Below are 14,902 nucleotides of genomic sequence, written 5' to 3'. Positions count from 1 at the left end.
GAAGCGGCTTAGCAGTAGCAATGACTGTAAGGTTCTGTCCCTTGGCTGGAGGTTTTGCCACCAAAAGACCCCCTGGCCTGGGACGTCCATCCCCCAGCTTCCTGCCCCATCCTGTCCACCCTCTCAGGCAAAACTGAAGCTCTTCTTTTTCTGAAGATTTTTTTCCAGTGTCCTCCTGTACCACTCCTTTGGGTCTTGTGTTGGAAGCTGATGGTGACTTACTTAACCCAGATATTTGAACATTTGAAAGGTAAAAGCTGAAATGAAACTGTCAGAAGACAGGAACTTCCAGTGTATGCCCCGACCCCACGTGGGAAGTGGACCCACATGACATTTTTCATCCAGAGTTGTTGGGAGTTTAGGATTGGTGTCTTTGGTGAAAGATTATTTACAGAAACGTGGAGTTCCCCAAAGCTGACAAATGTCAGATTATTGTCAGATTTCTTAAAAAAAAAGTTGAGGTCTGACATGCAGGGCTTTGATTTTTGTCAAATCAGGACATTAAAAAAAAAAACCAACCCCCAAACCCTTTCCTATCGCCACTCTTTGATTTTATAAGAAGGGCATTTTGGCACCAAATGTAGAAAGGGTCTTGAAGGCAGGCTTTACTCAGATCGAGATGGATCCCTGCAGCTGTGCCCTCCTCAAGTCACCGCGCTCGTTCTCACTCAGCTGTCGGCCAGGGAAGAGCGCCGCCAGGGCTCGAGAGCTGCTTTTCCACAGTGTGCGCTGTTAGTCTCTCCAGTTGCAGTTTTACCTGGGACACTCGCATTCAGTAAGTGTTCGCTGAAGGGGCAAATGACTACACGGGGACCTAAAGGGCCACTCAGCAAATCCAAATAATCGTCTCACATCTTGACCAGCATGATCACAGAGTCACGTCTACCCATGAAGCGTGTCTAACCCCAGGACCATGGATGTTTTGAACTCTGCAAAGGGTCCTGTGATTGAACCACCCGCAGTGAGTGGACAGAGGAAGACGGGTGTGTGCGGTGGTGACAGCTCCAAGGCTGCAACTCAGCCAGGACTGGAACTCGGGCCCCTGGAGTGTTCTGTGCTGCCCAGCAGCTGGCAGCCCAGTCTGTGTATTTCTCCTCCATTGTGAGTGCGACAAAAGGCCAAGAAACTAAAGATAGAACACTTCAGTCCATTCTCTTTACCCTAAACTTTGATCTGCAGGCTTATGCAGAAAAGCTTAACGTTGAAGACCTAGTTTACTCCTAACCAAAAGATAACAGGGAGTAGGAGGATTTTCTTTTTCCGGGTGTGAAGAAGGGGAAGAAATGTTTCCTCCTGTTCTGAGCCCACTGGCTCCTGCTCTTTGAGGAAGTGGAGAGAAGGAAAGGAAGGGGGGGGGGGTGTGGGGTGTGTGTGTGTGTCCTGTTGACTGAAAACTGTGTGACCTGTTGTGTGTGTGTGTGTCCTGTTGACTGTGAAAACTGTGTGTGTGACCTGTTGTGTGTGTGTGTGACCTGTTGACTATGTGAAAACTGTGACCTGTTGTGTATGTGTGTGTGTGACCTGTTGACTATGTGAAAACTGTGTGTGACCTGTTGTGTGTGTGTGACCTGTTGACTGAAAAATGTGTGTGTGTGACCTGTTGACTATGTGAAAACTGTGTGTGTGACCTGTTAACTGTGAAAACTGTGTGTGTGACCTGTTGACGATGTGAAAACTGTGTGTGTGTTACCTGTTGACTGTGTGAAAACTGCTCACCTTGAAGGTGGAGGGTGTTGGCTTCACAGGTTAATCCTTCTGCAAGTGTGAAGATTTGCTCCCACCTCAGAGCCTGCAGTTCAGTCAGGTCATCCATTTTGCACCTGGCCAACACATACGTGAAAGGTGGATTGGAAATGAGAAGGCCTGTTTTCTGATGGAAGCCTAAGCAATGTTCTGCCAGCCGTGTTGAGGATCTTATTTAAAATGTGTGCATTCATGAAGCAGCTTTTTGTCTGTATTTCCTTATTTGTAGTCCGGGCAAGGAAGTCTTACCCCAGAGCCCACTGAAGGCAGAAGGTTGTTAAAAGCAAATGGGTTTGGGCAGTGGAATGAGGGGCATGGTGTCCAGTGGTTCAAAATATATCAAGGTTCTGCGTGGCCAGGATGAGAAACTGTTCTAAAATGTGTTTCTTGAATGGGGATTTTAGGAAAGGTTCCTATTTTTCAGTGCTTTTCTTGGTGATTTAGGTTATGTGTAATCCACCAGTGTGCTTTTAGGCCATTTGCATTTCTTGTGTATTTGTCTAAAAGTATGAAACTCTGGCTTTTAAGATTTTGCCTCAGGTGCTTTCATTGTTTTTTTTTTTTTTCTTTTAGAAGTCTGTAGACTTGTAGGGATTGTTTGTAAGGGTATACATCATGTACTTTAGTGGCAGTTAAAACATATTAAGCTGAATTTGATCATTTCTGTTCTGAAACTTGACATTTTTTATTTAAATCATTGAGGCACCAGTGTAACTGTGCACTTGTGGTTTGTTAAGGGCTACTGGATAAAACACTAATGGTCTAAGTAATGAGCATGCGTAGCAGGATGCTCTGTACAGAGCACTATTCGCTAAAAGGGAAGCCACTGAATCGGGTCTCTTCTCTGCCTCGTGGGGAAGGCCACTGTGAGCCATCGGCCCGCTTCTCTCCTTCCTGACTGGAGCCCACCTTTTTCACCTTTTTTTTTCTCCTCCAGGTTTTGGAAAGCCCTTGTCTCCAGGTTGCTGGAAGTGACTTCTTGCTCAGCAGAATCAGCCGCTCGGTGAAGACAGAACTCATGCTTAGCGCTGACTCGGCTCTGCGTCCGCCACCGGGGAGTCTCTCTGCCTGGTCCTAGAGAGAGCCAGGGATCGGCGTTGTGACTGAGCTTCCTGGACTTGCGGAGACACGACAGTAGAGGAATACACACTTTCTTTTGAATTTTTACAACAAATATTTGGTCTAGTTTTGAAGCCTCGGGCTACTGGGTGCGTGAGTGACAAGTCTTTGACAAGTGGCCTTATTCCAACTCCAGAGATTCCTCAAGCAGATTCTAATTTTATATACAATCCTCAGGAGACAGGAAACATGCCAACCCAATCCCTCTTGGTGTATATGGATGGACCCGAAGTGATCGGCAATTCCCTGGGCACCCAAATGGAGCTTGATGACGCCATGACGATCAAAGGGGCCGCCGCGGTCCCCTTCCGAGCCGCGCAGGAGAAGAGCATCGTCCAGATGGAGGGGTACATGCCCCTGGACTGCATGTTCTGCAGCCAGACCTTCACGCGCTCCGAGGACCTCAGCAAACACGTCCTGCTGCAGCACCGGCCCATCCTCTGTGAGCCTGCCGTCCTGCGCGTCGAAGCGGAGTATCTCAGTCCTCTGGATAAAGTTCAGGTGTGCAGCGAGCCTCCCAAGGACAAGAGCTGCAAGGAGAGCGAAGAGCTGAGCTGTGAAGTGTGCGGGCAAACGTTCCGCGTGGCTTTCGACGTCGAGGTCCACATGAAGAAGCACAAAGACTCGTTCACGTACGGGTGTCACATGTGCGGCCGGCGGTTCAAGGAGCCCTGGTTTCTGAAGAATCACATGCGGACGCACACGGGCAAGTCGGGGGCGAAGAGCAGGCTGCAGCCCGGCCTGGAGAGCCCGGCGACCATCAACGAGGTGGTGCAGGAGCCCGCGGCCGAGGGCGTCTCCTCGCCGTACAAGATCTGCATGGTCTGCGGCTTTCTGTTTCCAAATAAAGAGAGTCTCATCGATCACCGGAAGATGCACACCAAAGAAGCTGCTTCCGGGCCCCGTGGCCCGCAGACCGAAGCCCCGCAGGAAGGCATGCCGTCGCCGGGGGCGGAGCTGCTGCAGTTCCTGAACCTGAGACCCGCGTCCCCTGCCGAGATCGCCAAGAAGCCGGCCAAGTGGATACCTCAGCTGGACCCGTTCACCACCTACCAGGCCTGGCAGCTGGCCACCAAGGGCAAGGTGGCCGTGTGCCGAGAGGTGAAGGAGCAGCAGCAGCCGGGCCAGGAGGGCAGCACCGACAACGACGAGTCGTGCTCCGACAAGGAGGAGCCGGGGGAGATCTGGAGTGGCAGCAAGAGCCAGCCGGAAGGCTCTGGAAAGCCCAGGACGAGTAAAAGCGGTTGCCCCGGCCTCTCCCAAGACAAGGAGAAGTCCAGACACCCCCACGGCGAAGTGCCTTCTGTGGACGCGGACCCCAAGTTGGCCAGTAGTAAGGAGAAGCCGACGCACTGTGCCGAGTGTGGCAAAGCCTTCCGGACCTACCACCAGCTGGTGTTGCACTCGCGTGTGCACAAGAAGGAGCGCAGGGCCGACGCCGGCTCGCCCCCCGCCGCTGCCACGGACGGCAGGCAGCCCAGGACATGCTCCCCGGAGCTGCCGCCCACCCTGGAGGACAGCGGGGCCCTGGACCGGGAGGCTGGGTCCGAAGATGGCTCCGAGGACGGGCTCCCAGACGGGTTGCACCTGGGTGAGCTGCCCCCCGCCCCCTGCCCCCCGCCCCCTGCCCCCCGTCTGGTCCTGCAGGGAGGACACGGCCCACTGAGGGCGGGTCTGGGTCTTGGCTCCCGGTCTCACCCTGTTGTAAAAGTCCCTAAGCTCTCAGGGCCTTCGTCTCCTTTCTGTAATAGTAGGGTGGCCTTAAAAGGCCTGTCGCGGTTTCTTCCTGCTCTGAGGGATGCGATGTCATGTTTTGCTAACAGAGGCCCCACGTTAGCTCACCTGGCGCGTGTGCTGCGTCACAGCGGGGCAGAGGCCTGGGGTGCTGCTGTTAACTCAGTCACTCCAGCAGGGAGTGAACACATCAAAGTTCATTGAAAGATCTCATCTGTTCAGTCACAATTCTGGCGTTCTTATGGCACTTAGAGGAAACGGAGGCCGTCGCCAAGGGCCTGTTGGTGGGTCTCTCCGGTCCAGGGGGCACCGTCCAGGGCAGAGTGTCCCACTTGTGCTTCAGGTCTCGCCCCTCTTCACGCAGCTTTTCTCTCCTTATAGTAATCTTTTATTGACTAGAGGATTCTGCTGCTGGAGCTCAGCTGATAAACCCATGCCAGGTCAGCCGGGGAGTGATGAGAACAGGAGTCAGTCCTAGGAAAATAGTGTCCTTTACAGAGGTGGTCTCGGTTTAAACATACGCTGGCGTCTCGTGTGGTGAGTTGGCTGTGTGTTGATGTCTCTTAAGAGACCCAGTGGGAACGTGACCAGATAATACGTCTTCTCTCAAGCCGGTGCCCAGTTTCTGTCCTGATCACACGATGGGGCTGAGGGTGGTAGTTTTCGTAGCAAATATTCAGCGTGTTTTGAGTTTCCTTGGAGACAGGAAACGTAGCACTTGGCATGCTTATAATCTTCAGGTTTAGACATCTAGAAAATGCATTAGATGTCTTGATGACATCATAAAAGTGACTTTAAACATAGCCTTCCAGTCTTCCAAGCGGTTCCTTAGGAACAGCGGCAGTGCTTTGCTGCTTGTGATGAAAGAGACGCCCCGGTGCCCGAGCGCTGTGAGTGGGTGGTCGCGCTTGCCCGTGGGTGGCGTGGGCAGGACCGAGTGGACGGTCGCGTTTGCCCGTGGGCGGGACCGAGTGGAAAACCTGGGCCCTGTCTGTGGGCGGCTAGGATGGCCCATAATAGCTGGGAGCACCAAGACTTGCGTTGGGTCTGGTTACGTCTTGCTTAACCTTTCTTTGCCCGATTACCCTGTTTACACAATTGGTTCATCAACCCTTATCTTCCACCTCCCAAGGATGATTTCAGCTGCCTATTTATAAAAGTCCTTTATAAAGGACAGCACGACAGAGTCACTGGTGAAGCTAGAGAGAAGCAGGAACCAGGCAGACAGGACATTTCACACCCTTTGTGTTGGAGCAAAGGCATTTCGTAACTCTGGATGTGACGCAGCGCACCATAAATCCCGACGCACAGCTGGAAGTAGTAAACTGCTGTGACATGCAAGCTCAGCTAAAGTCTTGGTGAGCTGGGTGTGAGTGTCAGAGGAAGAGCTGGGCGCTCTGTGAGGGGTTGGGTCCCCTGAACCCACACTGTGACGGGCCTTCTGGTCTAGACTTACCTCACTGTGATCTACTGCGAGCCTGGCTTTCTTTAGATTTACTTTCACGATCAAAAAGCAAAGTAAATGGTTTATTGTTTTCAACTTTTATAAACTGGATTAATAATAGTGATTCACGTAAGTTGATTTTTTAAGTCGTCGTGACACCTTTTTAGACCAAAGGTTGTTTCTGCTATCTTCCAGTATTTGGAGGTGGCTATACTGTCTTCTGGAGAAGGCAATGGCAACCCCCTCCAGTACTCTTTGCCTGGAACACCCCGTGGACAGAGGAGCCTGGTGGGCTGTGGTCCATGGGGTCGCACAGAGTCAGACACGACTAAAGTGACTTAGCAGCAGCAGCATCATACTGTCTTCACGGAAGTTCAGGGGTGACAGAAGTTATGTGATCCTGTCTCTCTTGTTTTTAAGTCATGCCCCAAGGCTTGTGGGATTCTAGTTCCCCCATCAGGAATTGAACCTGGTCCTTGGGCCATGATAGTGTGGAGTTCTGACTGCTGGACCATTGGGGAATTCTCTCTTTACTCCCGTCTTTATGGTACCTGGGAGCTCACCGAGGCGTCTTATAAGCTGCTTTTTAAAATCAGTGAAGTCTGTAATCTAGACTTCAGAATGTGGACAGAGCCAGGTAGAGGCCCTTCAGTTGGAAATTCCAGGGTTTCCAGGCAAAAGGATGAGTTATGGTGAATTTACAGATGCCCCGTCTTCCGCTTCAGCCACACTGATGGGTGTGATGTGACCAGCGGTGACAGGAGGTTCACGCGGAGCTCAGGGTCCTGCTGGACAAGCTGGGGTGTGACTGTAGCGCCTGGGCCTGCCTCAGGGGACCTGTGTCTGCTCCACTGTCCTGATTGTGGACAGAGGGGTACAGATTGTGATTCGTCAAGGTTGCCCATGTGAGCACTTGTGAAAAATATGATCTGCTTTCCAAAATCTGCTTTGCTGAATTTTGACAAACTTTCCTAGGTGTTTGCCCAGGGCCAAACTTTTAAAGATTAAGTTGTGCCTGCTGCCCTCTAGTGGTAACTGGCCATGAAGAAGGGAATCGTCAACAGTGAACTCTGCTGTGCTCACAAAACAAAACTGTTGCACACAGGCTTTAATGCTGCACACAGCCTCAAAGCAGCACTTGGCTGTTTTTAGCCAATGCCTAATATAAAAGTTATTTCAGATTTTCCAGAAATGTTCTACCAAGAATCTTTAAGTCAGCTTGCTCTGTTCATATCCTTGAGCTATCTTCTTACATGAATATTTTGTTTCTGTTTTAAGATAAAAATGATGATGGAGGGAAAATGAAGCATCTTACATCCTCAAGAGAATGTAGTTATTGTGGAAAGTTTTTCCGTTCAAATTATTACCTCAATATTCATCTCAGAACGCATACAGGTAAGGCACCCCTTACGCTTGTTCACTGCATGTATCTGAGGATTGCGATGGAGCCCTGTGTCTGGCTTTTGCTGTTGTCCAGACGCTCTTCTGGACGCTCAGGGCAGCTTAGGAGCAGACCTGTAGCCTGTTGATCTGCAGCTGTCGCCTTGCTTCCTTTAGTCTCATTGTAACTTCAGCTGTTTTCTTGTGAAGCTGGTCTCTTGTTTAATGTCTGATTCCTTTATCCTCACTCCTATCTTATTGAAATCTCTAATACTTTTAAATGTCACAGCTTTATTATGTTTTAGGATGAAATTAATAATACTTAATCATCTTTGGTTTATGTTTATAACTGTTACTTTCTGGCACTCTGCCTGGCTTGGGGAATCTTAGTTCCCCCAGCAGGTGATTAAAACCATGATCTTGGCACTGAGAGCTTGAAGCCCTGACCACTGAACCACCGCAGAATTCTCAGTCATCTTTTCTTTAGGTTGTGGAAGCAGCTGTAGCATAATGGTTTGGGAGGCCATGTGGACTCGAATTTGCATCTCTTCTACTCATTGGCTGTGCAGCCATAGGCAGAATAACTTTTCTGCGCTCTCATTTTCTTAGCTGTAAAGATGGGATAATATTCCCTCGCATAGGGCTGTTATGAAGATTAAATGAGATCATTTCAAGGTGTGCTTTTAAATTTTTAAATGGAAGACACATGTTCACATTTTCAAATATTTGGGGTAGAAAGAGTCATAACCCCACGACTCATGAGAGCTTCTGGATGAGAAGATTCACAGACAAGGGAAGAGGGAAGAATCTGCTCTCTGTCGTGTGTTGATGCTTTTCATAAGCGTGTGTAGTAAAGTGACACTTTTCATTTTAGGTGAAAAACCATACAAATGTGAATTCTGTGACTACGCTGCAGCGCAGAAGACCTCCTTGCGGTATCACCTGGAGAGACACCACAAGGACAAGCAGACGGATGCTGCCGCGGACGGCAAGAGCGACGGGAGACCCCAGGAGGCGGAGGATGCACTCCTAACCGCCGACAGCGCGCAAACCAAAAATTTGAAAAGATGTTTCGACGGTGCCAAAGATGTTAAAGGCAGCCCACCCGCAAAGCAACTGAAGGGGATGGCCCCCGCCTCGCAGAGCGTCCTGGGCGGCGCCCTGCTGGCGGCAGTGCACAGGGAACCTCAGGATTTCAGCGGGGATGCAGTGGATGACGATGCCGAGAAGCCGAGCAAGGCCCCGGGCCCCGCTTACTTGGACGCCTTGAAGAAGAGGCTGCCCGCGGACCCTCAGGCCAGCCCCCTGGTGTGCAGGACCGAGGCGGCCACGGCAGCCCGCCACGCGCAGCTCGGGCCCCGGGAGAAGCGGGCGGCCGACGCAGGCTGCCAGGAGAAGCCGCTAAACCTGTCCCTCGGCGCCCCGCACGGGGGCGCGGGGGCGCCTCTGGGCAGGAGCGTGACCGCCAGCAGCACCTGCCCGTTCTGCACCTTCAAGACCTTCTACCCGGAGGTGCTGACGATGCACCAGAGGCTGGAGCACAAGTACCACCCGGACGCGCACAAGAGCTGCCGGGGCAGGGCTGCGCTGCGCAGCCGGCGGACGGGCTGCCCGCCCGCCTTGCTGGGCAAGGACGTGCCCCCGCTGCCCGGTGCCTTCAGGCCCAAGCCGCGGCCCGCCGCCCCGGCGCAACCCAAGCCCGCGCCGGCCGAGCGGCCCGCACCCGGCGCCCAGGGGCCCAGCAGAGCCCCGCCGCCCGCGGGCGCCGACAGCACTTTAGCCCCCAGCAACCTCAAGGCGCTGCGCCCGCTGCCACCGCCCGGCCTCGGGGTTCCGGGGCCCGGTCCTGCCCGCACGCCGCCCGAAGCCCCGCCCTGCAAGGCCGGCCTGGAGAAGGCGCGGCGGCCGGAGCCGCAGCCCGCCGCCGACCCCGCCAGGAACGACGGCCCCTGGGCGCCCGCGCGGGACTACGCGTGCGGCCGCGGTGGCGCCGAGCCGGGGGAGCCGCTGCCCAAGCGGCCGCGGGTCGCGCCGGAGCCGCCCTGCGCGCCGTGCCGCCGGCCGCCCGAGCTGCCGCAGTACCGCGTGGTGCGCGGGCTGGCGTCCCTGCTGCCGCCCGAGTGCCCCTGCGCGCCGCCCGCGCGCCCGCGCCCCGCGCCCGCGCCCGCCTTCGCCGCGCTGCTCCCCTGCGCGCCCGCTGCCGCCGCCGCTCTGGAAGGTGGGCGTCCTCGGGGGCCCCTAGGGGGGCAGGGGGAGGGCCCTGGCGCAGCGGCCCCCTTTGCAGCTCCTCCTGGGCTGGGCCGAGGGCAGCGGGGCCCAGGGGCTGTTCCCCCTTGCAGTGCCGAGTCAGGTGTCCTTGACGCCTAGCCCGCGTGCATTGCAGGGCGCGCAGCCTGCCCGCCCCTGTGATCAGCGCGGGTCGGGCGCCCGTACAGCGGGCTCGGGGCCCCTCGCAAGCGCTCTGCGGGCGCGCCAGGCCCTTCCCAGGCTGCTGGGTCCCTTTGGTGTCCAGACCTAGGGAACCGCGCTGCCGGTTTTGGCCAGGGCTCAGCCTGAAGTGAGTGTTAAAGCGCAGTCTTCCCCGTGTTGCTCCCCCGATGCCCACAGGTACCTTGAAGGTCCTTGTCCCCGCAGAGGCGGTTTTACAGCCCTTGCTGCATCGGACGTGTCTAGCACACACCCGAGTCTGTGAGAGTAGGTGAGACAGGTGTGGGGACCTGTCCTGCTCGGTGAAACCGCAGTGCCTTTCCTGATGATAAGCTCTGCAGGTTTCTGCGCCCAAAGGGACGCATCCATTTTAAACATCCCCGTTTGTATTAATTTGAAATGAAAGATTCTGGGTGGTGACAGTCTATCAAAGATGGCTTGATGTCAGTTGATCGGGGGATAGCTAATTAGAAAACACTCGCTTTCACACAGTCCAGTGACTTTTATAAAAATTTTGATGAAAAAAATAATCTCTGCAGCCTTTTCATTAGAAGTGTCCCTTTACCCCCACTCTGCATTTAAAATGGACATGAGTCATAACTGTGTCTTTCACTTGAAGAGAAAAGACTGTGTGTTGCAAGTAAATCAGTCTTTTTTCCCCCTCCTCCACACAGTTTTGGTTCATGATACACAAAGGCTTAAAATATGTTGCCATTTTGGCTTTTAATTTTTAGTAGCACTTAGATAATTTTACCATTTAGTGACTTTAAAATTCTAAGCTAAGAAATGTCTTCCTGGCAATTAACATTTTACCTTGTAGCTAACTTTATAATACATATGGATCATATGTGTTCTGGTCACTTTATCAGGAATTTTGAAGATTGACTTCTGACAACCCACGCATTGTTGAGCTTAATTCTAAATGCCCGTTTACGCTTTTTTTTTTTTCTCCAATCAGGAAAAAGGCCTGTATCCTATCAACACTTATCTAGCAGCATGCTACAAAAGAGAAACTATGAGAATTTTATGGGGAACGCACATTATCGACCAAATGACAAAAAAACTTGACTTCCTATTTTGGGGATGAAAGGTGAGCACATACACTGTATTGATTTTACCTAATTGAAAACAAACCATCTAACTTACCCAGTATAACATCACAAAGTAAAATTGCTTTTAACTTGGATTTTGAAGTGTTTTTAAAGCAGAGCCCCCAGGGTATCTGGGTATCAGTGGTGATCATGGTAAAGTAGCAGAAGCAACTGAACGTTAGTGAGGGTTTATTTCACGCTAGGGGTTGAATGAATTGTTTATCATCATGAGCTAGTTTAGTCCTTCTTAGAGCCTTAGGCCAACTGCCTGCCGTCAGTTTTTGTTAATAAAGTTTTATTGGGACACAGCCACTTCCTCTCCTTTAGATCGTCTGTGGCTTCCTGGGGCCACAAAAGCAGAAACGGATCATTGTGACAGGGGCTTCATGGTCTGCAAAGCCGAGAGCTGTCTAGCCAGTTAAAGGAAAAGTTTGCTGATTCCTGAGTTAGGAGACTCTGTGCCCCCTTTACAGATGTGGAGACTGAGACTTGGCTTATGTAACTTGCCCAGCACCTTCCGCTGTTTTTTGGTCCTAGGTCTGCAAAATCCAGGGCCTGGGCCCCACCCCTCCAGTTTAAGTGCTTGTTCAAAACCTTTATAAACCCTTAGCAGGAGGAGCAGCGGGACAGAGCAAGGAGGTTTATTTTGACTTTCTGGTTCACACGGCAGGTGTATCTAGTGGTGGCTACCCAGAAGCTTCAGGTGGTGCTCTTGGAGTTGTGCACATGTTGGTTTAGTTACTTCCAAGTTTGGGCAGAGGGCATGGCATCTGTGTGAGAGTTAACAATAAAGTGACTGGAAAGACTGGGGCTCATGGACAGATTTCATCCCTTCTCAGACAGCTCTCGTTCTGCTAATCACTACCATATCCTCGCGGAGCAGACTCTTGACCCAGCGCCTGCTAGATCTGGATTCAGAGAGAGAGACACGTGGACCAGGGCAGAGTCTCTCCTTGCGGTTTTCCCTGGGGCACATGGGCCTGTCTGTCTGCATCCTTTCCCGCTCAGGTGATGCCAGTGGTATGCGGCTGGCATCATCGCAGAAATGGGATTAGATCCACTCTGCCTTGAAACATAAACACGATTTATGGGTGGTTGTTTGCACTGTGTGTAGCGGCAAGTGGGGACTGTCGTGTATGTGACCAGCTCCCGCCTCTGGGCTTCTCTGCTTGCCTTTCTCTCTACTCTGGAACATCCTTTCCACACCCTGCTGGCCAAACGACCTTGTTCTGGTGCTTAAGCTCACGTATTTCTGTAGCATGTTTGCGGGGAGCTGGGCCTCCGCTGTTCATGTTCCCTCTGCGCTGTGGTTCATACCTTTATGCCCACCTGACCTCTGTCCCTGACTTCCACCCTGAGCAGTGCTGAGGTGGTGCCTGGCCCAGGGCTGGGAATTTCAGCTGTAAAACTCCATAGATGTTGGCCAAACAGTGTTACACGTGTTTTGTGCCGTGTCCTTCTCATGGAGGAGGTTATTCTATTCAGTCTTGTCTTAAATACCTGTGGTCTGTGCCATATATTTTCCTTTTGTTAGGTATAAATTTCCAGAGTTTCCTATAGGAGGCAGCTGACTTGACACCTGTATCTGATGTAAATTCTTGTTGGTTCAGTCATCTTCATTAAATCACTGTTCATTGTACGTGAGCATATCCTAAATGGTGCAGCTTATTTATTCAGACTCCTGAGACTTGGTTAAAAATTTAAGCTTAAATGGAACTCATTGCATTTCTAGACCTTTTCAGTTCTGTGTATTTGTTACACTTTTAAAAAACTTTTGTAAACTGTATTTAGTTTTATTCTAATCATGTCTTAAACTTCTTTTTTCCCCCTTAGGTCTTGATGGATATAAATGTGTACTCTCCATGAAATTAAATTAGTTCATCCTTTGAAAAAGCAAATGTTGAAAAGCTACTGAAATAAGCTGTGATTGTACTGTGTATATAACACATAAAGGAACACTACGGTTTTGTAAAGTTAACTTTCGTACCAAATAGCAATAAAAACTATAGTTGGAAGAGTTGGGTTGTACACAAATGGAGACTGGACATCATCTGTTTTGCCCCGAAAAATATGATTTTTAGAATTGACCAAATAAGAAATGGAGTTTTTTTTTTTTTTTTGCATACTTGAGCGCTGCTGAAAAGAAATCATTTGGGTTGGGGGGTGGGGTGGGGAGAAAGTATATAACGCTTGCACCTCAGGTAAAAAATTTGTAAATATATGTTGTAAACCTGCTTGTTTAAATACTGTGTGTATTCTTTTCCTCTAATGTTGCTCATCACTTGGAGCTTTTTCTGCTATTTGTCCTCTTTCATCTAAAATGTACGGTTTTTTTTTTTAATCTCAATGATTTGTATTATGTTAAATCCTCCACTGTCTATTGTCTTAATGGAATTGTTAACGGAAACATCAACCCTCTATGAATGGATATGTGCTGCACGTACCAAGACCAGCCTTTCTGTAGTTGGTGCCCTTCTATTGCAAATTTTGGAAGGTCGTCTGAGGCAGACCCAGACCCATGGAATCCTCTTCTCGGGGGATTGGCAGGGCGAGTTTTAAGTGTGTGTATCTGTAGAGAAGCATTTCCTCTAGGCCAGCCACACACTCAGTAAACATACCAAATTATTTGTGGAGTTACTTAGTTTTCTATCCAATGAATCATTTTTGTTGGAAAATTCTGGCGTTTGCCTGAATTAGTTATATAAAAATATAAAGGCTAAATTATACATGTGAATTACACATATTGGAAGCAGTTTTTAAATGAAAGTTGAGGGGTAAATTTTAGGTTTGCCTCTGGTAGTCTTGGTGTGTCTGGCGCGTCGCTTTGGGTTGACTGTGGACACACTCAGGTTAATTACAGACACGTGAATTGTGCAGGAGTGCTCACTGAGGCTCCTGGTGCTCCGGGGACATCACTGGTCTTGAGACCCCAGTTGTCTTCCTATTTTTGGTGGTTTGGAGGCAGCACCATTTTCTCAGTGTACATGACAATTTGGGTTTTAAAGAGAGACTAGCCACCAGCTGGCTTACTAAATGTTTTATTATACTTCTGTTCCCTTAATCCACTGCCCATGGCTGAGTGTTTTCAGCAGCACCTAGGTTTAGTGACCACAACACACTTTATTAAGAAAACTGTTTCAGAAATAAATTTGCACTGTTAATTTTTCTTGCCTTGCCCTTCTCCATTAGAACAAGGGTAATGTCCTCAAAGAATCCTGATTTTTTGTTCGTTTGTTCTCATTATGCAACACGACGCTGACTTGATGGAAAAAGTCTTAACTCCCAGATAAGAAGGGAGACCTCTCTGAGCTGACTGCTGGCATCGTGATGAAGTGCTTTGTATCAGGAAAGTGTACACTATTGACCTTTCTTTCTGTTCACAAGCTGAGCCATATGTACATAATCTAGAGTTTTGTTTTCCTAGTTTTGCACTTTTATAGCCTATTTTTGAAGATTAACACATTGACAAAGATGATTGACCTGATCGTTACCTAATCCAATGAGTGTTACAGAAAGCTTGCTGTGACGATAAATATAAATCTTAAAGGGGGTATACATGATGATAGAGGGCTGAAATTGAAATCTGTATTAAAAAAAAAAATCACCAAATCTATTTGAAAACAAGCCAGTTCGTGTCATGCTGAAATCTGGAGGCCTTTCAGATTTCTCCTTTTTACCGCATTTCTGGTTCCTTAAAGATACAGTTTTGTTTTTTCTTTCCACAGCCCTTGTACTCCAAAATATGTTTTTTTCCTTTTTTTGTCCATCAGTATTAATTATTGGGAATACTACTGGTTTTATGTGTTTTTTTCCCTTTGAGACAACAGTACATATACTAGAGGTACAATCTGTTGGATTTTTGTTTATGTATTTATTTCATTCCAGTTCGATTTATTTTAATTGTTGATACTTACGTTGTCAAACAGTAGACATTACTTGTTTTATTTATGATGTATTTCAGCTT

At 49.8% G+C, this 14,902-nt stretch overlaps 1 protein-coding gene across 1 annotated transcript; it reads left to right on the top strand.

Annotated features, from left to right (window-relative positions):
* Positions 1-619: 619 nt before the first annotated feature.
* ZNF217 (zinc finger protein 217) lies at positions 620-13,052 on the top strand. Its single transcript, XM_052650467.1, has 8 exons — positions 620-731; positions 2,870-4,034; positions 4,092-4,453; positions 7,319-7,435; positions 8,295-9,638; positions 10,028-10,118; positions 10,759-10,937; positions 12,772-13,052. The coding sequence occupies exons 1-7, from the start codon at positions 620-622 to the stop codon at positions 10,913-10,915; spliced, it is 3,348 nt and encodes a 1,115-aa protein (XP_052506427.1). The 3' UTR covers positions 10,916-10,937; positions 12,772-13,052.
* The last annotated feature ends 1,850 nt before the right edge of the window (positions 13,053-14,902 follow it).

This window comes from Budorcas taxicolor, chromosome 13, assembly GCF_023091745.1.
Source record: "Budorcas taxicolor isolate Tak-1 chromosome 13, Takin1.1, whole genome shotgun sequence".
NCBI classification, from domain to species: domain Eukaryota; kingdom Metazoa; phylum Chordata; class Mammalia; order Artiodactyla; family Bovidae; genus Budorcas; species Budorcas taxicolor.
The sequence above is the reverse complement of the archived record's forward strand: the minus strand, read 5'-3'. Positions and strand labels throughout refer to the sequence as shown.

Coding starts and splice junctions, on each gene's coding strand:
- ZNF217 (XM_052650467.1), top strand. CDS start 620: ATGGATCCCTGCAGCTGTGCCCTCCTCAAGTCACCGCGCTCGTTCTCA. Junction 4,454..7,318: donor CCCAGACGGGTTGCACCTGG/GTGAGCTGCCCC, acceptor TTCTGTTTTAAG/ATAAAAATGATGATGGAGGG. Junction 9,639..10,027: donor TGCCGCCGCCGCTCTGGAAG/GTGGGCGTCCTC, acceptor CGATGCCCACAG/GTACCTTGAAGGTCCTTGTC.